Source organism: Ixodes scapularis, unplaced genomic scaffold (assembly GCF_016920785.2).
Source record: "Ixodes scapularis isolate PalLabHiFi unplaced genomic scaffold, ASM1692078v2 ptg001158l_1___fragment_4___debris__unscaffolded, whole genome shotgun sequence".
Lineage (NCBI taxonomy): Eukaryota > Metazoa > Arthropoda > Arachnida > Ixodida > Ixodidae > Ixodes > Ixodes scapularis.
The window spans coordinates 40,001-67,500 of NW_024610109.1; the positions used below are offsets into that span (position 1 = coordinate 40,001).

The following is a 27,500-nucleotide window of genomic DNA, read 5'->3' on the forward strand; positions in this document are numbered from 1 at the left end:
GTCTCCCACGTGCATCTTAAACCATGCGTGTTCATTGCATGTTTTCGCTTGAGGAGATATCCATTTCCACCAGTGAGTAGTGTTCATTCGCCGCCGCTTCATCGCGATGTGCTTTTGACGTCTTTTTGCTTCTCTGTGCCGCCCGCCCTCCGTGCTTTCCGAAGGTGAGCGCATGGTTTCGCTTTGCAGTGCGCGCTCTGCAGCGTGGTGTTGTGGCGTGGTTCCGGTGAAAGTGCCTGTGGGTGACCTCGCGTGCGTCCGTAATTCCCTGCCTTCGGCCTACTCAGCGTGGACGTCATTTCTGTCCTGTGACCTGCTGCTCAGTGCTCAGTGCTCAGTGCTGTGCTTGTGCAAGGCCTCTGGTGTGGGTGCCGTGTCCTACGTTCTACTTGTGCCCCTTATTAATTCATTAATATGTGTCGTGTGTGTGTGTGCTCTTTGAGCAGTTTCCGTTCTTGTGCCGTCCGTCCAGTGAAAGGATTTTTTTATTTTTTTTTATTAAGTTACGGCGCTTGTTTTCGTGCAGCTCTACGTGGTCGTGTCCTCGTACGCAGTGGTGTGTTTGTGGAAAGTCTGTCGTTGTGTTGTGTTGTGCAGTGCAGTGCAGTGCAGTGCAGTGCAGTGCTGTGCGTGCGCCAAAGCCTCTGGATAAAAGAAAAAAAATATATATATATATATATAAATACACATTTTTGTTTTCTAATTTTTTTTTTTAATTAATTTTACATGTGGTAAGTATGCATGACTTATACCATCCTTTGTATTGATTTATTTGGGTCGTGTCTTTTTTTTCCACATTATTAGCCTTCTTGTTCTCCTCCTCCTCCTCCTGCTTATCATTATTGTAGAAATGTTTTCCTTTTTCTTTTTTTCCTCTTTCTTTCTAAGCTTTTAGTTTCCACCAGAGTGTCGAACCGAATTTTTTATTGGTTTGCTTCGATTTGCGGGAGCACAAAAGTAATGTAGGACATTAAAATAGCACAACAAATAGAAGAACAAGAGGTATACAGGACAGGCGCTGATGTTGAACTAGTTTCATTCAGGAAAAGTGAACATGTATATACACACGACAGGCAAAGCAGCACATATTCTTAAGGGTAGAAGATATTTGAGCTGGGATGCTGGTGTCTCCCAGCACGATCAAACCATCCGGGGCTATTGCCGCCTTCTCGGCTGCCCTCGGCACTTATCGTGAATAAAAGCTATATATGTATGTTTACTTTTCCTGGATAAAACTAGTTGAAAGTGAGTGCCTGTCCTGTATACTCCTTGTCCTCGTCTTTTTTGCGCTATTTTATATATTTTACTAAGATGAACCAACAGCGTACCGTATTAAAAAGAAAAAGAAGAAGCTAAAGTGATATTATATTTACCTGGTGCTTCTTTTCGTAATAGGCACTATTTCAAGAGTGCAAACGGGTATCTTTCCATTCATTTGTAGGGTTCGCTTATTTTCAGGTGCCGAGAAATAAATTGCTTTATTTAAATTTGATGGAGCAGTAAATGACAAGCTACATACATATCTGTCTTTCCTTGTTTTTTTTTTTTTTGTGTTATATTTTAGCCTGAATTTAAAAGTTATCAGTCTGTTGGGTCGCCTAAAATACAGGTGATTGGCATTTGAGGTTTTTTTTTCTTTACAAGATAATGGTTGATTCAATTTAGCAAGTAAGCATCAATTGTGCTACTTTTTTTTTTCCTTCATCTTAAATAGAGCTAAGCAATCAACTCGACATGACGGCTACTTAATTTGTCGCTTTCTTACCGCCTGTTTTCCGAAACTGTGTGCTTTCTTTTCGTCGTCATCGACTTTGGGCTGCCGCTCCAAGTCCATAGAGCCTTTTTTTTTCAGCTATCCCTGCCGTACACCCTTGTACTTCTATTCATCGTCAGACTAATAGACAGTTATATTTTCTTCCGTACAGTTCCAAGTTGGCGGGTCAGTTTCGGTTCGGCTGAAACTAACTCCTCGGTTCCGGTTTTTCGTTCGCTTCGGTTTTCGGTTCGACACTCTGGTCTTCACCGTGCATGGCACCCCCCCCCCCTTCCTTCCTTCCTTCCCTCCCTCCCTCCCTCCCTCCCTCTCTCCCCTCTTCTCCTCCCTGCAAGAAAACAAACTGTCGTTTCGAAATGTTTTCTTACTTGAACTGTGAAGGTTTTCAAGTGCATTTCCTTTCCTCCTTTATTGAGCGCACAATTCTAGAGTGGAACTTCCCTTCTGACATTGCAATAAAGTTTCCTGCACAAGGAAGAAAAACCTGCCATTTGACCTCCCTTGTGTGTGCAAAGTGTCAATGTTCCTATATTATGCTTGAACATGGTCTTTTTGTCTTCCTATTTGTCGCAGAAATCATGTATGTGTATGTATGTATGTATATATATATATATATACCAATATCGCACTTTATGGATTAATCTTGCACGACCTGTGAAAACCACGTATCTCTGGCTTTCCTCACGTTCGATTTTCGAGCAATTTATGAAGCTAGCTTGGGGAGATTGAATTCGCTCGCACACAATTCGAGGCGCGAGGACGGGCATGTACGAACGCCTACGTAGTCGGGACGGTAGACAAAACTTACACAAATTAAAATCCTGCGCAGATAATAAAAGAAAGAGCAACAAAAAAGTATGGGCGTCTTTCTTTACTAATTTCTTTTTTTTTTCTTTTTTAGGATTGTAAGCGGACGGGCTTCTTAAACGATACCAAAAAGCGAGACACAATTTGACAAACGGGTCACGTCACAAGAAAGAAAATCCCACATCCTCAAGCGTGTAAAAAATGCACGCAATATCTACAGTACTGGAATTTGAAGCGCTGCCAATCTCGCGTGCACTAGCCCAAATCGCCTTGCTCCCGCTCACGTCAAAGCGACACAGACCTCGTCGGAAAGGTACGCTTTCTGACGCGGTCAACCGGTAAAAACACTATATATTGTAAAATTCTGTACTTTGGACGTGATTAATTCAGACTGCTTTGCGGCTAACTAAGCGCGCGTTCTTTCCCAATGAAACGAAAGAGCGAGATTAGAAATAGAGGAAATAATTCCCGTGAAAAGAAAGAAATTCGTCTCTTATTGAGCTTGGCAGTAAAGCACGCGACATCTCCAGTATTCCGTTTGAAAGCGCTGCCCGTCGCAAGTGCAGTAGTGTACATTGTTCGGCTCTCGCCCAGTTGAAAGCGCCAGAAAGCCCGTGTCGCCTCGCGACACGGGTAACCGCTAGAAAACACGCACATTTTAAAGTCGCGTGTTTTGCACTTGATTCCTCGGAAGTACTTTGTGGGAGACGAAGCGGCCGTTCCATCCCAAGGACACGGAAGAGAGAGATTAGAAATAGAGCGAACAATTTGCGTGAAAAGAATAATATTTGTCTCCTATCAAACTTGCCAGAAAAGTAAGCGAGATTTCCAGTATTCCGTTTGAAAGCGCTGCCCGTCGCAAGTGCAGTAGGGTAAATTGTTCGGCTCTCGCCCAGTTGAAAGCGCCAGAAAGCCCGTGTCGCCTGGCGACACGGGTAACCGCTAGAAAACACGCACATTTTAAAGTCGCGTGATTTCCACTTGATTCCTCGGAAGTACTTTGTGGGAGACGAAGCGGCCGTTCCATGCCAAGGACACGGAAGAGAGAGATTAGAAATAGAGCGAACAATTCGCGTGAAAAGAATAATATTTGTCTCCTATCAAACTTGCCAGAAGAGTAAGCGAGATTTCCAGTATTCCGTTTGAAAGCGCTGCCCGTCGCAAGTGGAGTAGGGTAAATTGTTCGGCTCTCGCCCAGTTGAAAGCGCCAGAAAGCCCGTGTCGCAAAGCGACACGGGTAACCGCTAGAAAACACGCATCTTTTTCTTTTGTTAATCCCGTGCTTCTCACTTCGTTCCTTGAGAGGACTTTGTTGGGAACTAAGTGGCGGGGCCTTCCAAACGAAACCAATGGTAGAAACAATGAAGTGAGCAAAGAAGAGTAGTGTAAAGAAAGAAAATTGCCTATTATGAAGCCTGCCGTAAACACGCGCGATACCGCGAGCATTCGGATTAAAAGCAGTGACAATCTCACTTACTATAGCGCTCATTGTTCGGCTCTGACACAATTCAAAACGCATGAAGCGCCCCGTGTAAATATTGGTTTACTTTGTAATAACAAAGTCGATAAACTTTCTGTTGACCATGTTAACATGAACTGAAAGTCGAAAAGAAGTAATCAGAGTCAAGCAGGGGTCAGCACGTTTTTAATAAAAAGCGAGAAATAATTTTTTTTTATAGGGGTAGGATGTATGTACGTATGTATGTATACATAGAGGCAGACAGGAAAAAAAGAACATTTATATATATATATATATACACACAAACATACATACATACATATATATATATATATATATATATATATAAGGAGAGAGAGAGGGGAAAAAAATAAGAAAGAAAGAAGGACAAATAAATGATACTGAATAACGAGGAGCCACATAAGTGAGAGACAGTAAGTCAGTCAGTCAGTCACCGAAACTGATAACCACAAACTATGTACAGAATGCTCTTGAAGGATCTTCTTTATACTTATCGGTGCTATTATGTGGAGGTGGGGTCTGTCGAGCGTTCGATTGGTGCGAGCGGCGTCTGACGACGTCGCCGACGCCTTTCGTCGCCGTCTCGGCCGCTGCCTCCGCCGCATGGTCGTTACAGCAAGGTACCTGCGATCTCTGGCGTCTGCCGTTGGGGTCGGTTCTCGGGTGCACCTGTGTCTTGAAAACGAATGCGAGAGGAGGGTGTTTCGGAGCGTCCACGCTAACCGAACGGTGTGAAATGACGAGTGCGTTCTGACCGAAGGCCGGGGTGCGTCCTCGCGTCCTCACGGGACCTGAAAGCTCGGCAACGCTGTGAAGGCGTCGTCAATGATTTTTTTGGCGTACGACTTTCTGTTGCTACGACGAGAAAGAAATTTATGCGCTTCTTGCCGCGTCGGTACCGACCTCGGTCGGGGATATTCCGGCTGCGCGCTCGAACGTGCTTCATTTCTTCTTGGATTTGGAAGTAATTCCTAAGTTTGCGGTTCGTAAGGGGCGCCTGACGGTGGCCCCGCGTCCGCGCGTTGGTAGGGTTTTGGGCGACCCACCACGAAAAGATTACCTGGTTGATCCTGCCAGTAGTCATATGCTTGTCTCAAAGATTAAGCCATGCATGTCTAAGTACATGCCGAAACAAGGCGAAACCGCGAATGGCTCATTAAATCAGTTATGGTTCCTTAGATCGTTTCTTCCTACTTGGATAACTGTGGCAATTCTAGAGCTAATACATGCAGTGAGCCCGAAGCCCCTCGGGGCGACGGGTGCTTTTATTAGACCAAGATCAATCGGGCTTCGGTCCGTTTTGTGTGGTGACTCTGGATAACTTTGTGCTGATCGCACGGCCACGAGCCGGCGACGTTTCTTTCAAGTGTCTGCCTTATCAACTGTCGATGGTAGGTTATGCGCCTACCATGGTTGTTACGGGTAACGGAGAATCAGGGTTCGATTCCGGAGAGGGAGCCTGAGAAACGGCTACCACATCCAAGGAAGGCAGCAGGCGCGCAAATTACCCACTCCCGGCACGGGGAGGTAGTGACGAAAAATAACAATACGGGACTCTTTTGAGGCCCCGTAATTGAAATGAGTACACTCTAAATCCTTTAACGAGGATCCATTGGAGGGCAAGTCTGGTGCCAGCAGCCGCGGTAATTCCAGCTCCAATAGCGTATACTAAAGTTGCTGCGGTTAAAAAGCTCGTAGTTGGATCTCAGTTACAGGCGGGAAGTGCGTGGACACCACGTTACGGCCCGTGCTGAACATCATGCCTGTCGTGGCTTGGTTCCCTTCATCAGGTGCCTTGCTTTGGCCGGCGCGTTTACTTTGAAAAAATTAGAGTGCTCAACGCAGGCGATTCGCCTGAATAACAGTGCATGGAATAATAGAACAAGATCCTGTTTCTGTTCTGTTGGTTTTTGGAATACAGGATAATGATTAAGAGGGACAGACGGGGGCATTCGTATTGCGGCGCTAGAGGTGAAATTCTTGGACCGTCGCAAGACGAACTACTGCGAAAGCATTTGCCAAGAATGTTTTCATTGATCAAGAACGAAAGTTAGAGGTTCGAAGGCGATCAGATACCGCCCTAGTTCTAACCATAAACGATGCCAACCAGCGATCCGCCTGAGTTACTCAAATGACTCGGCGGGCAGCTTCCGGGAAACCAAAGTATTTGGGTTCCGGGGGAAGTATGGTTGCAAAGCTGAAACTTAAAGGAATTGACGGAAGGGCACCACCAGGAGTGGAGCCTGCGGCTTAATTTGACTCAACACGGGAAAACTTACCCGGCCCGGACACTGGGAGGATTGACAGATTGAGAGCTCTTTCTTGATTCGGTGGATGGTGGTGCATGGCCGTTCTTAGTTGGTGGAGCGATTTGTCTGGTTAATTCCGATAACGAACGAGACTCTAGCCTATTAAATAGGTGCGTGGTTCTCTGCACCTTGCACCCTTCTTAGAGGGACAAGCGGCTCCTAGCCGCACGAAACAGAGCAATAACAGGTCTGTGATGCCCTTAGATGTCCGGGGCCGCACGCGCGCTACACTGAAGGAAGCAGCGTGTTTTTATCCCTGTCTGTAAAGACTGGGTAACCCGTGGAACCTCCTTCGTGATTGGGATAGGGGCTTGCAATTGTTCCCCTTGAACGAGGAATTCCCAGTAAGCGCGAGTCATAAGCTCGCGTTGATTACGTCCCTGCCCTTTGTACACACCGCCCGTCGCTACTACCGATTGAATGATTTAGTGAGGTCTTCGGACCGATACCCGGAGCGGCCTTTCGGTTGCGCCGGTGTGTTGGAAAGATGACCAAACTTGATCATTTAGAGGAAGTAAAAGTCGTAACAAGGTTTCCGTAGGTGAACCTGCGGAAGGATCATTACCGGATGTTATTTGGCATCGTTTTGTCTTCTTCCTCTTGTACGGGGAATGGACTCGATGTGCGAATTTATCTGGCGCCGATCCCGACCAAGCTTGGATGCCGTCGGGACGGCACAAAAAAAAAAACTACTGTGGTTCGGATGTGCCTTTTTCTTTGGGTGGCCTCCGTTCCTTTCGATGATGCGCCCAGCGGGAGCCCTCTGCTGCCTCGATTGAGAGGAGATTTCAAGTGCACCGGGACAATCCGCGGGTTACAAAAGGCGCATCGCCCCCTTTTTTCGTCTCTTCTCGAGGATCGCCCTTTTGTTTTGATTAACGAAGAGGCGTTTGAGAAGAAGCTTTTTTTTGCGCTTTCGAGATGGCATGGGATGTGCCGGGCGCGAAAAAAAAACAACAACTTGTGTTTTGTCGTACTGATTGAAAAATCCAAAAACACGACTCTAAGCGGTGGATCACTCGGTTCTCGGGTCGATGAAGAACGCAGCCAGCTGCGAGACTTGGTGTGAATTGCAGGACACACTGAGCACTTACTCTTTGAACGCACATTGCGGCCTCGGGCCTTCCCGTGGCTTCGTCTGTGTGAGGGTCGGATCATATATCAAGAGAGGAGAATTTGTTTTCTACCTCGTTTTGACTGTGTCGGATCGTGGGCAGCACGCAGTTTTATGCTTTCTTGCGTTGTGTTTTCTTTGAGCAAATGCACGAGTGGTGCGATTGCACGCGTGCGCTTAACCAGTCCTCCTCCTCCTACGAGTTTTTATCGAACACTGCATGGGAAAACGAAACTCGATGGATACCGTTTGTGGAAAATCCCGTACCAAAAAAATCTTTCGCACGTTGAACGGCGCTGTGACGTCGGTGCGTTAGAAACGGAGATTTGAAACGGTTTCTTTTCGATCGATTCTGTTTTCTTTGGCGTGGATGTTGTTCGAGTGGAAAAACCGTGGGACGGAGTTGGCGTTGGCGCGTTGAAACGCGGCGTCGGCAAATGTAAATCTCTTGGCGTTGATTTGCACAAAAAAAAGAAAAACGCTTCTGGGAGGAAAGTTTTTTGCGTCGTAGCCTTCCGTCAGTTAAGACCTTCGCGTCCCCGATGAATACTGGAGCCATCCAGTAGGGGAATGCCGTTGGATTGCGCGCTTTCTTTTTTGTCGAATCGAAAGCGATGCAAAGCGTGTGTACAACAACTGTTAGTTCGCCATCCTTTTGTGTTTTTGACATGTGGTAAGGAGGCGAAGTTTTTGTTGGAAAGCGCACAAAATAAATTGTCGACCTCACATCAGGCGAGACAACCCGCTGAATTTAAGCATATCACTAAGCGGAGGAAAAGAAACCAACAGGGATTCCCTTAGTAGCGGCGAGCGAAACGGGACCTAGCCCAGCACCGAATCCCTCGTCCTTGCCGGCGATCGGGAAATGTGGTGTATGGGAGGTAACGTTCCCGAGAGTTTTGCGGTGGTGCAAGTCCCCCTGACAGGGGCTTGACCCAGAGTGGGTGCCACGCCCGTCTCCGCCACTGCTCTCTCGGGATGGAACCTCCCGTGAGTCGGGTTGCTTGAGAGTGCAGCCCTAATTGGGTGGTAAACTCCATCTAAGGCTAAATACGTCCGAGAGACCGATAGTTCACAAGTACCGTGAGGGAAAGTTGAAAAGAACTTTGAAGAGAGAGTTCAAGAGTACGTGAAACCGCTTAGAGTAAAACGGGTGGGCCCTCGAAGCTCGAGGGCGGTGGGATTCAGTTTCGCTGTGACGTGGAGCGGTGTCAGCGTCTTGGTTTACGGGCTCTCCTTGTGGGGGCCCGTTCCGGCTGCCCGCGCGGTGCCGCGCACTCCGGAACGCATTTTCCACCGTCGGTAGGACGCCGCGACGGGCACGGGTAACCCTTTCAAGAACGACTTTGAGTCCGGCCGCTGGAGGTGACCGGCGACGGCCCTTGTTTGGCTGTCGTGGGAGTTATACCTGACCGGTAATCGAGTACGTCACCGTGCCCAGGCCTCATGGGCTACTCCCTTCGGGGAGGCCCGAAACGATGCCCTCCGGAATGCGGAGCGGGAAACCCGGCTGGGTCAACGGGTCGCCTGCCTTACGCCAGGTATTCGCCTGACGTTCGGTGTTTGGGGCTCGGAACCGGCGAGGCGGGTTCTTTCCGCGGAGGGTCGTCATGGTTGGCGGCGAGTAGGTCGGTAACCCACCCGACCCGGTTTGGAAACACGGACCAAGGAGTCTAACATGTGCGCGAGTCAATGGGTCCCTCAAAACCCAGAGGCGCAATGAAACGTGAAGGCGCGGCCTCGTGCCGTGCCGAGTTGCGATCCCGGGCCGCCCAGGGGTCCGATGAAGGGAGCAGCAACGGCCCGCCCCACACGCTCACGTCGTGGGGGCGGCGCTAGAGCGCACACGTTGGCACCCGAAAGATGGTGAACTATGCCCGGGCAGGACGAGGCCAGAGGAAACTCTGGTGGAGGTCCGAAGCGCTTCTGACGTGCAAATCGATCGTCCGACCCAGGTATAGGGGCGAAAGACTAATCGAACCATCTAGTAGCTGGTTCCCTCCGAAGTTTCCCTCAGGATAGCTGGCGCTTGTTGCCGAGACCAGTCACACCTGGTAAAGCGAATGATTAGAGGCATTGGGGTCGAAACGACCTCAACCTATTCTCAAACTTTCAATGGGTGTGTCGGAGGCCTTCTGGTCTTAGGCCTCCGGAAGCGATGAGAGTGCCAAGTGGGCCACTTTTGGTAAGCAGAACTGGCGCTGTGGGATGAACCAAACGCCGGGGTAAGGCGCCCGATGCGGGACGCTCATGAGATCCCATGAAGGGTGTTGGTTGCTTAAGACAGCAGGACGGTGGCCATGGAAGTCGGAACCCGCTAAGGAGTGTGTAACAACTCACCTGCCGAAGCAACTAGCCCCGAAAATGGATGGCGCTCTAGTGTCGAGCCTATCCCCGGCCGCTGCCGGCAGATGCACGCAAACAAGGGGGTGCTAAGCTGCAGCGAGTAGGAGGGCCGCTGCGGTGAGCGTTGAAGGTGTCGGGCGTAAGCCCGCCTGGAGCCGCCGCTGGTGCAGATCTTGGTGGTAGTAGCAAATACTCAAGTGAGAACCTTGAGGACTGAAGTGGAGAAGGGTTCCATGTGAACAGCAGTTGAACATGGGTCAGTCGGTCCTAAGGGAAAGGAGAAGTTCTTTCCGAAGCGGGAGCACTTTTTTGCAGTGGAGAGAGCCCCGCAGTGACCGAAAGGGAATCGGGTTAATAATCCCGAACCCGGACACGGAGATTGGTCCTTCGGGGCCCAGTGCGGTAACGCAAACCAGCTCGGAGACGCCGATGCGCGCCCCGGGAAGAGTTTTCTTTTCTCTGTAAGGAGATCGAGTCCCTGGAATGGGTTCGCCCCGAGATAGGGATGGTGGCTCCGTAGAGCAGTGCGGTTCTTGCGCTGTCCGGTGCGCTCGCGTCGGCCCTTGAAAATCCGAGTGAGGGAGTGTGATTTTCGTGCCGGACCGTACCCACATCCGCAGCAGGTCTCCAAGGTGAACAGCCTCTAGTCGATGGACCAATGTAGGTAAGGGAAGTCGGCAAAACGGATCCGTAACCTTGGGATAAGGATTGGCTCTGAGGACTGAGCCGGTCGGGCTGGGGACCTGAAGCAGGAACGGCACTGCACCGGGACTGGGCGGGGCTCGCCGTTCACGCGGCGCGGCCAAGCCCGGACCAGCGTCGGGACCTTCCTGTGGAAAGCCTCAGCTGCGCGGCATCTGAGGGCTTCGTGCCCAAAGTGCTATGCTTCGGCCGGCAAAAAACAGTCAACTCAGAACTGGCACGGACCGGGGGAATCCGACTGTCTAATTAAAACAAAGCATTGCGATGGCCGCTGGTCGGTGTTGACGCAATGTGATTTCTGCCCAGTGCTCTGAATGTCAACGTGAAGAGATTCATCAAAGCGCGGGTAAACGGCGGGAGTAACTATGACTCTCTTGTGGTTTAAGAGATCCGCAGTTTGACGGGTAGACAGGCCCCGAGGACGCACGGGGGTGCAGAGTTGTGGATTTTGTCGCGGCTGGCTCTTGATGGGGTGGAGGTGGCCGCACCATTGAACAACTACATCCGGGAATATTTCTTCCGGGATGTGCGGCCGGTTCCGTCCCATCGAGGTCGGCAGCGTCGTCCACAGCGGCGCCTTAGTCGCAGGAAACAGAAGAAGAAGGACTACGCTCTGGTTCAGGAACAATTCCGGAAACGCCAATCGGAGTGTGCCCGGGAGATCCTGGACGGAAAGGCAGCAGCTGAGGTTGAAGAACCAGAACAGTTCCTCAAGGAGTGGGAAACCATCATGGCGGGTCCAGTTCCGCCCCCCATCGCTGAGGAGGTAAGTGTTGTTGGTCCAGCCTTGGATCCCTTTTTTCTTATTAGTGCACAGGATATTAAACAGTCCTTCCCCCCTATGGGTTCTGCACCGGGCCCCGATGGTTTCACTTCGCGTGACCTCCGGAAGGTACCTATGCCAATTTTGAGGGTAGTGTTAAACTTGATCATGCTGGGCCGTCAGGTACCAGTGTGTCTTAGGGGGGGTAGAACGGTTTTCATACCGAAAAAGGAGGGTGCACGGGATCCAAGGGATTTCCGTCCGATAACAGTAGCCCCAGTGCTACTCAGATTGTTCAATAAAGTAATGTCTCGACGGCTCCTCGCCGCGGTAGACCTTGATCACCGGCAGAGGGCTTTCATTCCTGTCGACGGCTGTGCGGAAAATGTAGCCATTCTGGCTACCGCATTAGATGAGGCTAAGACCTCGAGGAAACCCCTGTTCCTTGCCAGTGTGGACCTCACCAAGGCGTTCGATCGGGTTTCCACGGAGGCCATCCTACGGGGGGCAGCCCGTGCCGGTCTCTCGGCACCGTTTCTGGAGTACCTGCAGAGTCTGTATGGAACCTCGGAGACGGTGCTCGGGTATGGAGGGAAAACGCTCTTGGTGAGGCCCACTACTGGGGTGAGACAGGGAGATCCTCTTTCACCTGTACTGTTTAACCTCGTGCTGGACGAGTGGCTCAGCGACCTCGACCCCGAGATAGGGTTCACTAGTGGGGAGTTTAAAGTCGACGCCATGGCTTTTGCCGACGACCTGGTCGTAATGGCGTCGACTCCGCGGGGACTCCAGGAAAGACTGGATGACCTCGCGGCCTTCTTGGGCCCACGAGGTTTGGAGATTAACGCTGCCAAATCTTTCACACTTGCCCTCCAGCCGTCTGGGAAAGAAAAGAAAGTTAAGGTTGTCACAACCACCATCTTCCATGTCAACAACGAGCAGCTTCCCGCCAACGATACAGCGACGGTGTGGCGCTACCTGGGCATCTCGTTTTCCGCCGCAGGCAGGGCGCCCATGCCGTTGGAGCGGGAGCTTGCGCTGCTGTTGGGTAGGGTGTCTCGGGCACCTCTGAAGCCTCAGCAGCGTCTGGTGGTCCTGAGGACCTACCTGATGCCTCGTCTCTATCATCGTCTTGTCCTCGGCCCCTTTACGGCCAAGCTGCTTGTCAAGTTGGACCGCCTCGTGCGTGCCTCGGTAAGGCGTTGGCTAGCACTGCCGCATGATGTGCCGCTCGGCTACATTCATGCAGAAACTCCGGCCGGCGGGTTGGGAGTCCCCTGCCTCAGAACCGCCGTGCCAGGACTGCAGATGCACAGGTACGAGCGTTTGGCACAGAGCAGACACCCGTCCTGTGCTCAGACCCTGCGTTGCCGCCTCATAAAGGAGGCCCTACGGCACGCCGATCGTCTGTGCACGTACGAAGGTGCGCAACTGCGATCCAGTGAAGCACGTTGCCGGTTCTGGGCGGGGAAGCTCCACCGCAGCTGCGACGGACGTGCACTCGCTGAGTGCGGCAATGTGCCCGGCTCACAAAGATGGGTGGCCGAGGGAACTCACCTCTTGCCTGGCCGGGAGTTTATTGATTGTGTCAAGTTGCGTGTGAACGCCATGCCGAACCGGACACGCACGAAGCGCGGTCAGGGTGGCAGCAAGAGATGTCGTGCTGGCTGCAACGAGCCGGAGAGCCTGGGACACATCCTTCAGCGGTGCCACCGCTCTGACTTCAAACGTATAAAAAGGCATGACAACATTGTAGAGGAGCTTGCGACTCGCCTGCGGAAAAGGAGGTGGGATGTCCGGGTTGAGCCCACCGTACAAACGTCGGAGGGTAACCGTTTCCCAGACCTCGTGGTGTCCAACAGGGACACGCAGGTTATTTTGGACGTCCAGGTTGTCGGCCTTCGCATTAGTCTGGGTGATGCGCACCGTCGGAATGTTGCAAAGTACTCCGTGCCGGAGGTCCTGGAGCAGGTGCGGGGGAGCCGTCAAACGGATCCCCTTGTATCCAGTGTCACCCTTTCCTACAGAGGTGTGTGGGCGTCCGAGAGTGCCCAGGTTCTAGCGGACCTGGGTCTCGGACGCGAAGATTTTAAAGTCCTAACAGTGAAGTGTCTCCAGGGGGGCCTGGTGTGTTTTCGTGTTCATCAGCAGATGACGACTGTGGCGTACCCACGGGTGATGGCGCGTTTGGCGCCCTAATAGTGCCTCCGCAACTAACCCCCCCACTTTCTAACTCAGTGGGGGTTTTGAAGGTCGCTCTCCCTTGAATGAGAGTTATAATACGTTTTTTCTTCCTTTTGTCGGGTGCGGGGGGTGCTCACGCTTACCTGGAGAGGGCGTAACTCGGTCCCCCTAACCCCCTTTTCCTTTTCATCTGGGGTCGGGTTGGGTTCCGTTTGGGTCCCTAGTCGGGGGGTTAACTCTCCCGAACTGGGGGCTGGACGGCCGGTTCGTTCCCCAATGGGTTCAAGCCACAGTGCCCTTCAGTCTGCCCGACGATGAGGGAGTAAAAGATAAAAAAAAAAAATAGCCAAATGCCTCGTCATTTGGCTACCGAAGAAGACGACGAAGCTACCGGTTCAACATTTGGTGAGCTGTATCGTTCCAATCTCTTTAATTTTCTTACTAGATTGCGCTGAGATTTCGGAAAGGTATCGAAAAGATAGACGATACTTTTCCGGTCATTTTGATACCCACATTGTCATATCAACTTAAATAATTTCTTCGGGAATCGTGTCCGAGTCCACTGCCTGTGCCGTGCCCCAATTCGGGTACGGTGGGACAGCCTTGGCCCCGGTTCTCGTTAAAAACTGAAAAGAAAATAGAATGAGCTATATCTCGTGAAGTCCTGGCTTGAGGAAGAATACTTGCTCTACGGAAAATTGTCAGATTTGCGGAATTGCCTGGAATTTACTCGGAATAGTTTTTGCTAGCTTATAGCTATGCATCCGAAACACCAACTATTCCGTTCTTCTTAATTGGCTCAGCTCTTGCTACTTCTTGTTTCCACTAGGAAACATGCAGGAAGGATCTGGTGGAGAGACAGAACAAGTGGAAAGGGGAAGAGGGGGAGATGATGAAGGAGGAGGGGGAGGAGGCAGACAGGTGGGAGGAGGGGGGAGAGGGGAGAATGCTGATATTGAGTCAGACAACTTTTCCGATGTAGTGACATCCATTCAAATGAAATTAATACAATTACTAAGTAATGAGAAAAATAAAATCAATAAAGATACTAGTAGTCAAATCCAACTTCTTTTTGCACAAATGTTAAACATCAATGTAAAACAAGAAATCGAACTCGCAGCTCTGCGGGCCACAGTAAAAGAAAAAGCAAAAGTTCCCACATATGCTGAAGCATTGGCTGCCAAGCTGCCAGTGGGATCATTGACAAGGGGAGTGGCTAATGATGTTGTCCCTCCTCCTACTTTAGAGATGGGGGGTAGGGAGGTTCCTGCTGGGCAGGCATCAAGAACGGGCCATGCTCTTCTTGTATATTTAAAAGATCCAACAACTTCACCATCCAAAGACATTAAAGTAATCTTAAAAAAATACTTCGAACCACAAACTCTAGGACTAGGTGAAGTAACACTAAGAGACATACGAAATGGTATTGCAGTGCAATCGCCATCATTAGAAGGACTCCAACATCTGGTTGATGCCATAAACGAACACCCTAACACCAAGGATGTTTTTGTATTAAAAAAACCATCAAGGAGAAGGCCGCAGTTCAGGGTGTCTGGGGTTGACCCAGACCTTCTGTCTGCTGAGTTCCTTTTGACCCTTCGGGCTCAAAATCCAGAGGTACAAATCGAACCTGAAGAATTCACTATGAGAACATTTTATAAAGAAAAGTCAGGAAACACAACTTTTATTTTTGACCTCACTCCATCAGGATACAATAAAATAAAGCATGTAACACGGTTGACGTTGGGTTGGACATCCTGTCCATTATACGAAAACTTTTATGTTCCTAAATGTTACCGCTGTTCCAGTTATGGTCACATAAAGAAATTTTGTACATCTGAATCCGAATACTGCGTCAACTGCGCAGGCAGTCACACGACGGAGCAGTGTCGTGTGGCTCGTCCTGAGGATAAGCGGTGCCGAGCTTGTGTCACACGCCGTGTGGATGCTCGGCACCACTTTGGAGCGCCGGCTTGTGGATCCTTAGCGTTCCATGAGTCGCGTCTGAGGGGACGTACAGAATACCCTCCCTAGAACAAAGATGTATACAATGTATATTTTGTATATAGAAGATCAGAAACAAAGGGTGTACATAGATGTAAATAACATGTATATAGTAGTTTTGCTGGATCAAATAGCTCATGACTACAAGATTAGAAGTATTACAAATTAATTTAGCTAAATCTAGAGCGGCAACAGCTCACTTAGAACAGACATGTAATGATATTAATCCTAACTTTATTTTTATCCAAGAACCCCATGTGTACAATAACAAAGTTACAGGTATTCCACTCCAATATACAACCATAGCAGCGCCATCTCCTAAATGTGCTATTATAGTACGAGACAAAACATGCTCTATTTTTACATTAATTTTAAACACAGATATGATAGTACTTAAATGTAGTTACACCGATATAGAAATTATATTAATAAATGTATATCTGTCTCCTAGAGCAGACTTCAAACAATATTTATTAACTTTAGACTCTATAATTAGTTCTTTCAACAACACTAAAACAATAATCGGAGGGGACTTCAACGCTAAAAATACACTTTGGGGTGGAGACATAACTGATGATAGAGGAGAGAAACTAAGTGAATTTTTATTATTACGCAATTTATTTCCTTTAAACAATAGATATTCATTACCTACTTTTAAATCAACCAGAGGCACAAGTTGGATAGACATCTCAGCAGTTTCCGGAGATTTACTCTCAAAGGTAACACACTGGGATGTCCTTGATACCGAGAGTTTAAGTGACCATCAATATATATCATTCGGATTGTTTAATACTAAAACTACACCGATCAAAAAAATTACGTTGAAGGGTAAGATCAGGCTCTACAACTTAATTCGTAATGATTACTGGTTTGAAAATATTAATATTCAGTCAAATAAACACTCAATAGACCAAGTTTTATCTCTCTTCTATAATAAATTTAATAGATGGGTCAAGCAATGTGAACGGAATGTTAAAGAACAAAAACGAATAACACCATGGTGGAATGCTGAATTACAACTAACACGGTCTCGCAATAATGCTCATCGTAGGAGATATCAAAGATGCCACAATATAGAACTGCGGAATACTTATAAAAGAGAGTATTATGATTACAAATGTTATTATAAGGACCTAATTATATCTGCCAAAATGACATCATGGCGAAATTTATGTTTCGAGGCAACAAGAAAATCACTATTTGGGATTCCATATAAACTAGCATTTAATAAAATTACCACTGTCACTCCATTACCTCCCATTATCAAAACAGATCAAACTTATACCACCTCTCATATAGAATCCATTATGTATATTCTCGATACAATTTTCAGAACAGACAGTTTCGCAACTGATTCGCAGTTAATTAGTACCTTACGGCAGCACATAATTAACCCTCATTTAGGTCCTTCTGACCCAAATTTTACTTACCAAGAAATAAATACAATTATTACTAATTTACGAACGAAAACAGCACCAGGTTTAGATAAAATTACAACATCTAATATAAAACAGCTTTGGCAACAAAAGACTACCTTTATGTTGTCTCTTTTTAATTCATGTTTAAATGCCGGATATTTTCCTAAACATTGGAAAAAAGGTAAAATAATACTCTTAAATAAACCTAACCACCCAACAAATGAAGTTAAATCCTATAGACCAATATGCCTTAATTCAATTTTTGGAAAGGTTTTAGAAAAGCTAATATATACAAGACTGTATTTTTTTCTTGTATGTTCTAAATTAATACATCCTAATCAGTACGGGTTTACCCACAATAGATCATCTACTATGGCATTATATAAACTCGTTCAACATATCGAATATATTAAGGGAAATTCCAACCTAGCAATAATAATCTCTTTGGACTTTTCAGGAGCATTTGACTCTCTCTGTTATCCATTAGTTTTAAATTATTTGACACTTCACAAATGCCCAGACAACATTTACAATATATTATCCTCTTTTCTTGTAGGCCGGTCAGTAACATATATAACATCTAATTTAATTGAAGTAAATAAAGAAGTCTCTTTGGGATGCCCTCAAGGTTCCCCTTTGAGTCCAATCCTATGGAACATTCTAATAAGTGATCTCTTAGGCATACAATTTCCATCACATACACATATACAGGCATTTGCTGATGACATAATTTTGGCTATTAAAGGTAATTCTAGAAGAGAGATTGAAACAAGGGCTCAAAACATACTTTCTACAATTCATGATTGGGCACATGATAGGAAGTTGATATTTAATTACAGTAAGTGTTTATGTCTTTTAATATCAAAAGGAATAAAATATCAAAATCGACCACCAACAATTATTTTTCATCAACACAAGCTCACATTTAAAAAAGAGCTAAAGATCTTAGGAGTAGTTTTTGATTCTCACTTATCCTTTCTACCTCATGTAAAATATCTCAAATCTAAAGTTCTTCAACATACAATTAATCTTTCCCGATTCTCAACCGGTCAGTGGGGCATTACCTCTTCCCAATTTCGTAAAATTTATCTCCAAACAATAGAGAGATATATGGTCTATGGAGCTCCGGTATGGTGGAAGCCGGAGCGATCCTCACATTTGAAGAGAGGAATGATGTCTGTCCAACGCGTGCCTCTGTTAAAAATATGCCATGGTTTCCACACCGTATCCAACATAAACCTACCAATATTATGCAATGTAATACCCATTCACATAACTTTAAACATTGAGGTTTTCATGTTCAAATTATTCCAGTTAAAACAAAATACACAATTTTATGACTGGAATGTAAACTCTAACAAAGTAGAATATCCTTTTGATTTATGGAATATACATCCCAGTAAAAGATATGCCATTACATATCAACATTTTACTCAAAAAGAATCCAGTGAAATACTTCATAATATTAATGTATACACCGACGGATCTGCTAGCCTTGGACAAATAGGAGCCGCATTCGTATCCTTAAATCAAAATAGAAAAATTTTACAAATTGGCAGATACACTTTACCATCATATAGCACAATTTTTGATGCTGAGGCAACTGCCATTTTGGAAGGCCTCGAATATCTAAAAACAGTAAACGGGGGGCGGGACTGCAGTGTCTATACAGATAGTCTTTCAGTCTTACAGGCTTTAGCAAATCCCATTAATAATAACCCAATCATATGCAAATTAAAAAACAACATTGTCGCTCTTGAACAAGTATGTAAAATATTCTTTTATTTCGTCAGAGGACATTCTGGCAATTTTGGAAATGAATTGGCAGATCAATTCGCAGATTCAGCCCGTAGATATGGTATTTATGTCCCAATGAAGAAGTCAAAAAAATATATTAAAACTCATCTTCTAAATCAGGCCCGATTGGTGTGGAATAGGGATTGGGGGGTGGATGGTGCCCATTGTCATTTATATCAATGGGTTCCATCCACGTTGAGCATTCCACCTTGCTTTCCTCCCGGATATTATCTCACACAATTACTTACGGGTCATGGAAGATTTCCTTTCTATTTTTATCGCTTTAATATTAGAAGTAATAAAGACTGTTTTTGTGAAATAGAATGCAGTGATTTGTCGCATTATTTCGATTCTTGCCCAGCTACTCTAAAATATATGAACCAACTAAATTTGACACTAAATAATACTCATCAGAAACAAAAGGTACTGCAATATAAGGCCAAATTAGATATCTTAATAGATATGATTCGGCACATAAATATAACATTAGATTAAAATAGTCTGGGAAACAATTTTGATGTAACCTGGCTCTAAGATTGGTCTGGAATGTCTGCAAAGCTGGCCATGGCGAAAAAAAAAATTTTTTTTTTTACTTGCATATACCTTAAACATTTGTTAATAATTTTGCATCATCTAGCCTTGGAGGGCGACATGGGAATTATAACCCAACTCAACGACATGGTAATGGAAGACCCAATCGGATAAGAACGGACTAGTTCCGGTTTCCGGGCTTCCAGTCATATTCTACATGCATAGAAGCTCTTCGAAAACAGGACACAGACTAATGTCGCAGTCCTAGACTTCTATTGCTTCCACCTTTCTTGAAAAAGTGTTGGAATAAAACGCATGCAGTTGGAAGACCCATTTTACTTAGGGGGCACGGACCAGATCCGGGGCCCGGGCTTCTATTACAATCACTTTTACCTTGCATGCTTGGAAGACCCCATGTTTTCTCAGGAGGGCGCGGACTAGCTCCGTAGCCCTAGGCTTCCATTATTTATATCTAATACTCTACAAATATACACCTCCATAACCTACGACGAAAGAAAGAGGGTGCCCTCCCACATAGCAGTTTCTCCGATCATACCTTTCAGCCAGTCATAGTAAAATATTAATAGTAGTAACTAAAGGGGAAGGTGAAGGGAATTGAGGTAATCGGCGGTCACTGATTCTTTAATAAGCATTGAGAATATAGAAAAGGAGTCAAGAATGTTGAGATATGGAAGGTAAAGCAGACGGAAAAAAAATGAAACGAAATAAAATGTAAAAACGACTTTATTTACAATGCCTAACACAAAGGACTTCATTATTGGAATATTACATAAACAATACCATAAAAATTACATCTATACAAATAAATGCTATCAGAGAAAATAAAGATAAGTGAGAGATTGTTGTCCCGCCCTTCCGAACGGGACATTCATTGACTCAAAAAAAAAAAATTAGGTGGCTATTTCGAGGTATGTGATCCAGCAGTGTATATAATATGTAAATATGTAATATTTACATCATCCTACTCCTATTCTTCCCATTTTATCATTCTTTTCACGTTACCAAAAACAGAAACTATGTATAAAACACTATACAAATAAATAAGAGGGGTACCAATAAAACAAAGACATATCTTATTAGACTTCTCAAAAACAAATGTAAATACGTATATATGTGTGCTAAGTGTAAGTATATTATGTGTATATGTATATATATGTAAGTGGGTATACATATAGGTATAGGTATGTGTGTGTATGTGTGTGTCTGTATATATATATATATGCATATATATGTATATATATGTATGAGTATATATCTGTATATGTGTGGAAAAACTTTATATTACATAACACATTTATCTATGCATATTCACTACTAATACCTTTTTATATATATTTTGTTTATTTTTGAGATCACAGGTACAGAAGAATCAGGACCGAGTCGTCTTCGGAGTTGAAGAGGGAAGCGGCAAATGTCTCTTTCAAGAAGAACGGATCGCTGGAAGAAATTATTTTTTTTTCCTTTTCTGAATTTTTCTTTCGTAACATAATAAACGCCCGCTGATACATCTAGGCCCGTTGCTTAACTGTGGTTTGCTGCTTCCCAAATTATTTTTCTTAAATTGGCTTTTACCAAGAAAAATCGTCTTGATTCTTTTGAATCCTATTCTTTTAATTTCAATTGGATTAAACCTGTTATACCGTCTGGTGGTGCAGGTGGAGAGAATATATTTATTTTTATTCATTTTTCTCTCACTTAAAAATTGTCCCTATCTACTACTGGGGAGGAAGAAGAAGACGAGACCACCGAGACTTTCAATTTGTAAGCTGTATCGTTTCAACTATTTTTCTTTAAATTGTAGCTACTATTTCCTAAAGACAACTTAGCGATACGATTTCTAACCTAGCGATAACCCTGATATTACATTTATGACAGTTAACGCATTAATTTTTCCTAAATTTGACATTTAGAATCATTGGTTGCACTACAGCCATATTGCAGCGGTGTAATAATTACCGTTTTAATTTGAGTATTGCCACTCTAATTGAGTGTTGCCGCTTGATTTTGAGTAGCATAATGAGTGAAGTAGCCTCAGTCACACCAGATCGTGACTCCCAGAGTGAGTCAACCGCGGTGACTTCGCTGCTGGACGCTGCGCCTGGTGTAAACCCAGTCGTGGCGTCCGCGCTGAAGCAATACGCGGTGCTCAAAGACTCCATGATCACTCTGATGAAGCGCCACGCTAAGAGCCTCTCACACGAATCCTGGACGGACCTGAGTAAGAGCGTGAATGGAATCGGCGACGCATTGACGCTCGTTTCCATGGAGGTGGCCCACCTTCAGGGGAAGGTGGACCAGCTGCGGGACCTCCGGGAGGGGGGGGGGCCGGGAGTGCGGGCGACATACTCCTCGGTTCTCGCGGGCCCAGGCGCTCTCGCCGGCACTTCTGGTCCCCTTCCCGCGACGGTGGCTGATGCGAGCACGCATTCAGTGCCCGTCCAGGAACACCGAGAGACTCTTTTGGTCTATGGGAAACCAGATGTAAACACCCGGGCGACCTTGACCACACGATTCAGCCCCGTCACTTTAAACATACAGGATGTATCGGTACGAAACATTTCATCAAATGGCGTCAGCGTCCAGTCGTCGAACAGGGAAGGCCTCGATAGGCTTAAATCAGCCATCGAGGGAGATGAGACGGTGAAGGACATACTAACACCAAAGTTCCCGGTGCGCTTCAGGCCTCAGTTTCGCGTCACGGGGGTCGACCCTTCGGTCACCCGTGAAACTGCGTTTCTGAAGCTAAAGGAGCAGAATGGCCTGGAAGTAACCGAGGAACAGCTCACCGTCAGGTCTGTCTTTCCTGACCGGTTCAGCGGGACGCAGACCTTCATTCTGGAAGTAGATCCTGTAATCTACAAAATTGTAAAACAAAAAACCTTCCTCACACTTGGTTGGACTCGGTGTCCCATCTCCGAGTTCTTCCATGTTGTGAGGTGCTCCAAGTGCTGCCAGTACGGTCACACGCGCCGCTTCTGCCAGGCAGATGGGACAGTGTGTGGCCGATGCGGCTCTATGCATGAAGGCAGATGCACACGAGAGAAAAAATGTGCGGCATGCACTAAATCAAACGAAAAGCAAGGAACATCTCTTGCGGTGAATCATACATTTTACGAGACAATTTGCCCGCTCTACAAACAACAAACAGAAAAACGCCGAATGCGTACTGCATACTGAAAAAAAGTGAAAAACCTGCTTTAATTTGAAATGGCATCAAATCTAAAAATTTTACAAATAAATTTAGCTCACTCCAAAGCAGCTGCAGATAACCTTTCCAAGGTTGTCTCAGATCTTCAACCAGACATTCTCCTAGTACAAGAACCATACTATACAACCAACAATAATCTAACGGGATGTTCAATTAATGACACCATTTTCGCTGCAAAAACGCGTCCACTATGTGCTATTATAATTAGAAACACTGAAATCGTGCCATTTCCGATTAAAGTTGAAAGAGATAGAATTATCATAATTATAGAAACTAAAAACACTAAAATCAAACTTGTCTCAACATATTGCTCCCCATCGAGTAATCTCATTGACTATTTGTTAGCTTTGAAAAATGAGTTGGAAACAATTACATGTAACAACATAATTTTAGGAGGAGATCTTAACGCCAAAGGTAGATTATGGGGTAATGAAATAACTGATGAACGCGGAACAGAACTAATCAAATTTATGTCGACTAATAACCTGGCAACATTAAACAATCGTGAATCTATTCCTACCTTCGAGACAGCAAATGGTAAAAGTTGGATTGACGTGACATTAACTTCACTGAATATATTATCAGAGGTTGTATTCTGGAAGGTCCTTACAACCGAATCACTGAGTGACCATAGGTATATATATTTTTCTCTGTTTCATACAACGCAAGCACCAATTAAAAGACTAACCAAAAAGGGAGAATTAAATTTAATTAAAATGATTCATGAAGACCGATGGTTCAAACAGATATCGATCACTCAAATTACTTCTTCATTTCAATTACAAATAATTTTAAATATATTTTACGATAAACTTAGTGCCTATCGTAAGAAATGTATACGAAACGTCAAACAAAAACACAAAGCTCATCCCTGGTGGACTCCAGAACTCGATATTACAAGAAAAAAAGTACGAGCACTTAGACACCGTTACCAAAGCTGTAAAAATCCAGAATTAAAACAAATATTTAAACGAGCCTACTACGAATTTTTACAAGAGTACAAAATAGATATAACGAATGCTAAAGGAAATTCCTGGCAAAACTTCTGTACAGATAACACTAAACAAAATATTTTTGGACTGCCATACAAAATAGCATTTGAAAAAATGAGAAAACCTCTCATCATACCTCCCATATTAAAAGAAGACGGAACCTTAACGTCAAATGTTATACAGTCATTAACGGAGATAATGAAATGCCTCTTTCAAAAAGATAACATAGAAAATGATACACCTGTACAAAAGGAATTACGAATATCTATTAATAGGAATATTGGTCATTTACATGATCATTTTTTCACCCTAAATGAGGTAACGGGCATAATAACAAAATTAAAACCAAGAAGCGCCCCAGGTTTAGATAATATAACTTCTAACTTACTTAAATGTATCTTCTCTTCACATCCAAACTTTGTCTTAAACATATTTAATAGTGCTTTAAAATATAGTTATTTTCCCCAACAGTGGAAAGAAGCTAAATTAATACTTCTCAATAAACCTAACAAACCTCTTGAAAATCCCCGTTCTTACAGACCTATATGCCTAAATTCTATTTTTGGTAAAGTCCTTGAGCGTTTATTGAATTCTAGACTATACTTCTTTTTATATCAGAATAATCTATTCCATCCCAAACAATATGGATTCACGCATGAAAAATCTACTGCAAATGCTTTACATCAGATAAGACACACACTCGAAGAAAATAGAGCTAATGATAAACACTCAGTACTGATATCTTTAGACTTCCAGGGAGCTTTTGATTCTGTCTGGCACCCGATCATCTTTGAATACCTACGCGAACACAAATGTCCTACAAATTTATATCAGCTATTATTATCTTTCCTTCAAAATAGAACAAACACATATGTATCTCCAGTTGGCGTGGTTACTTGCCCGGTAGAGATGGGATGTCCTCAGGGCTCTCCGCTCAGTCCACTTTTATGGAACATTTTAATATCAAAACTCTTAAATAAAACTTTCCCACTTACAGTACACATACAAGCCTACGCCGATGATACCATATTAATAGTCTCTGGTTCAACCAGACGAGCGCTAGAAGACACTGCTAATACTTGCTTAAAAACTATAGCTGATTGGTCTACTGAACATCGACTTACTCTCAATTACTCTAAATGCAACTACTTGTTATTCGCTGTAGGTCGAAGAATCACCCAAACACGTCCTCCAACTATACGAATTAATAATATCAGTCTAAAAATACTTCCAACAATGAGAATATTAGGAGTAATTTTCGATGGTAACCTTACTTTCCTACCTCATGCCGAATATCTTAGGGAAAAAGTTATAAAACATACAGTAAACTTATCAACATTTTCAAAAATACATTGGGGAATAAACCAGCAACAGCAGAGGGACATCTACCTTAGATGTATAGAAAGGTATTGTGTATATGGAGCTTGTGCATGGTGGAAAACTACAAATAATTCTCATTTAATCCGAAAAATAACATCCATACAGCGTATTCCTCTGTTAAATATTACTCGGGCATATCGTACCACTAGTAATATAAGTCTTCCAATACTTAGTAACGTCCTACCATTGCATATTACTTTAGAAAAGGAAACAAAGCAATTCACATTATTCCAAGCACATAAGGAAATCCAATGTAATAATGAAACATTTAACAGACATAATTCTGATTATAAATATGACTCCTGGTCTCAACATCCAGCATTGAAACACAAATTTGATTATGCATTAAATATCAGTGTCCCTAGTAATTTGCACATATATACAGATGGCTCTTTAAAACCAGGAAAAGTTGGTGCCGCTTATGTAGTAATGTCAGAATCAGAAGAAATAGAAAAAATTGAACAATTTAGACTGCCACCATATGCGACTATATATGATGCGGAAAGAATAGCCTTTGAGCAAGCATTAATATATATAAAGAATAACAAACCACATCCCTTAATCATAACTATATACACTGATAGTCTATCCCTTCTTCAAAATATTGCAAACATAGAAACGAAAACAAAAAACATACATAGTATCAAACATCTTATTCAGGAATTAAAAATAATACATAAAATTCAACTTGTATATGTTAAGGCACACGCTGGAAATGTGGGAAACGAATTAGCTGATAAATATGCTAAACTCGCATATTATCAAGGCAAATATATTTCATGTTCATTCTCCAAACAATATATCAAAAAACAACTATTTAATGAAGCTAAACAACAATGGGAACAGGAATGGCAGGTAAAGGGGCAAGGAAAAGAGCTTTTTACATGGATTTCATCTGTATATAAAATACCCATCACGTTTCCACCGTCTCACTTTCTTACACAAATTCTAACTGGGCATGGACAATTTCCATTCTATCTTTTTCGCTTTAAAATAGCAAATAATAACAAATGCTTTTGCGGCCTGGACGCAATAAATTTCGCTCACTACTTCACTACCTGTGCATGGACATTGTTCTTTAGAAATCAACTTCAACAACTTCAATATAATGACTTTAATGAATCTACAAAATCTGCAATGTTGTCCAATACCAAGGCACTTCAAATATTAGAACGTATGATGATTTTCATCCAAGATGAGATGAACTCTTGTTGAACTCAAGAACAAAGGAACCCATTACAACCATAGGCAGCATGATAGGGATAATTAGATAGTGGATGGCGAAACATGGTTGGTGGCGTACCTTCCCAAACTGGGATGGTAGGGGGTTATTTGGTGTCGCCATCCCAGACCAAAAACCGCCCAGTCTAGCGGACCCAGTCTTGCGGACTCGCACAAACAACCTTACCATTACTCCCGTCTTTACCAAGCACCTTATACACAGGTTAGCTTCAGCTGCCTAAAGGAAAGGTTCTTCGTAACCAACCCTCAGACTGTAACAAACAGTCCGGTTCCATTCCAATAAAAATCATCTCCAAACAAAGTAGTTGCTGGTCGAACATTATTGCAGACATGAAATAAAATATATTGAAATATATAAAAAGTGATATCAAAAATAGGAATAATCACTCTACAAAGAGCAATGTAAAACTTACAGGTGGTACATGTGATGAGACCTATTTATAACCAAATGTCTGAAAATAACTATGAAAAACAACGTGATTTAGGTTTTCCTAAAAGATAGAATGAAAAAAAAAACAAGTGAGGGGAACTTGTGAGGGAAAGAGAGGATGGACAAAACGTTGACATCATAATGTTTAAAAAATAATAATAAATGATTAAGTGTAAATGAATAAAAATTAGTGATGTAGTCAAAAAAAAACGGAAGATATAACATGAAATATTTGCGTAAGGTAGTAAAAGGGTTATTTAATAATAACTTGAGCATGTGCATTGGCATTTCCTAAAAACCTATTAAGGTATTACATCATTATGTAGTCTTAAAAAAAACGAATACGTAGGCAATAGGTAGCAAATACGTTCATATGAAAACATCTCTAGGTCTTTGTAAGAAAAAAAAAATAATAATAAATAAGTCGATTTCCTAGTCGTTTCCTCTTAACACAATTGCGAACTACAACAGAACATATATTTATTTTTTGGAAAGTCTTAAAAGAAAAAGAAGCTTATCAAACATACTGTATATATCTATAAATGTAAATACATGTAATTTCCTATACGCTATAATATTACAAATGTAAATAAATGATATATTAACAGCTTATATGCTAATATTTAAGGCAAGCGTTTTATTAAATTGTCAAATCTCAATAAAACACTATAATAGACACATTTTAGAACTTTCCTCTGCTTAATGTTACCTATTCTCTATGTAAGTCTTCATAACACCATCTAAATAATTCACCTTAATCAAATTTCAAGCTACCACACCCGTGCATCTGCCATTCATGGTTCATCTTCATTCTCTCAGGTCGCACCATAAAAATAGCCATTCTTTCGAAGATTTCGAACTCTATTACTAGCACCGTTAAAACCATTTCTCTAAATCGGACTATAACCTCATTTTCCAATCCTGAAACTTTCAATCAAAAATCAGTTCAGTAAACACACAGCACAAACACAGGTAGCGAGGGCCGTGTTCTTGGGCCC

General features: G+C 44.0%; 1 protein-coding gene and 2 non-coding genes across 3 annotated transcripts; all 3 read left to right on the plus strand.

Annotated features, from left to right (window-relative positions):
• Positions 1-5,118: 5,118 nt before the first annotated feature.
• On the plus strand, positions 5,119-6,934 carry LOC120845553. Its single transcript, XR_005716755.1, has one exon. It is a non-coding gene; the product is annotated as a small subunit ribosomal RNA (ribosomal RNA).
• A 435-nt stretch (positions 6,935-7,369) lies between these two features.
• Positions 7,370-7,522, plus strand: LOC120845722. Its single transcript, XR_005716879.1, has one exon. It is a non-coding gene; the product is annotated as a 5.8S ribosomal RNA (ribosomal RNA).
• A 13,744-nt stretch (positions 7,523-21,266) lies between these two features.
• Positions 21,267-22,436, plus strand: LOC121834450. The gene has a single exon (XM_042288135.1). The coding sequence runs from the start codon at positions 21,267-21,269 to the stop codon at positions 22,425-22,427; it is 1,161 nt and encodes a 386-aa protein (XP_042144069.1). The 3' UTR covers positions 22,428-22,436.
• Positions 22,437-27,500: the final 5,064 nt, after the last annotated feature.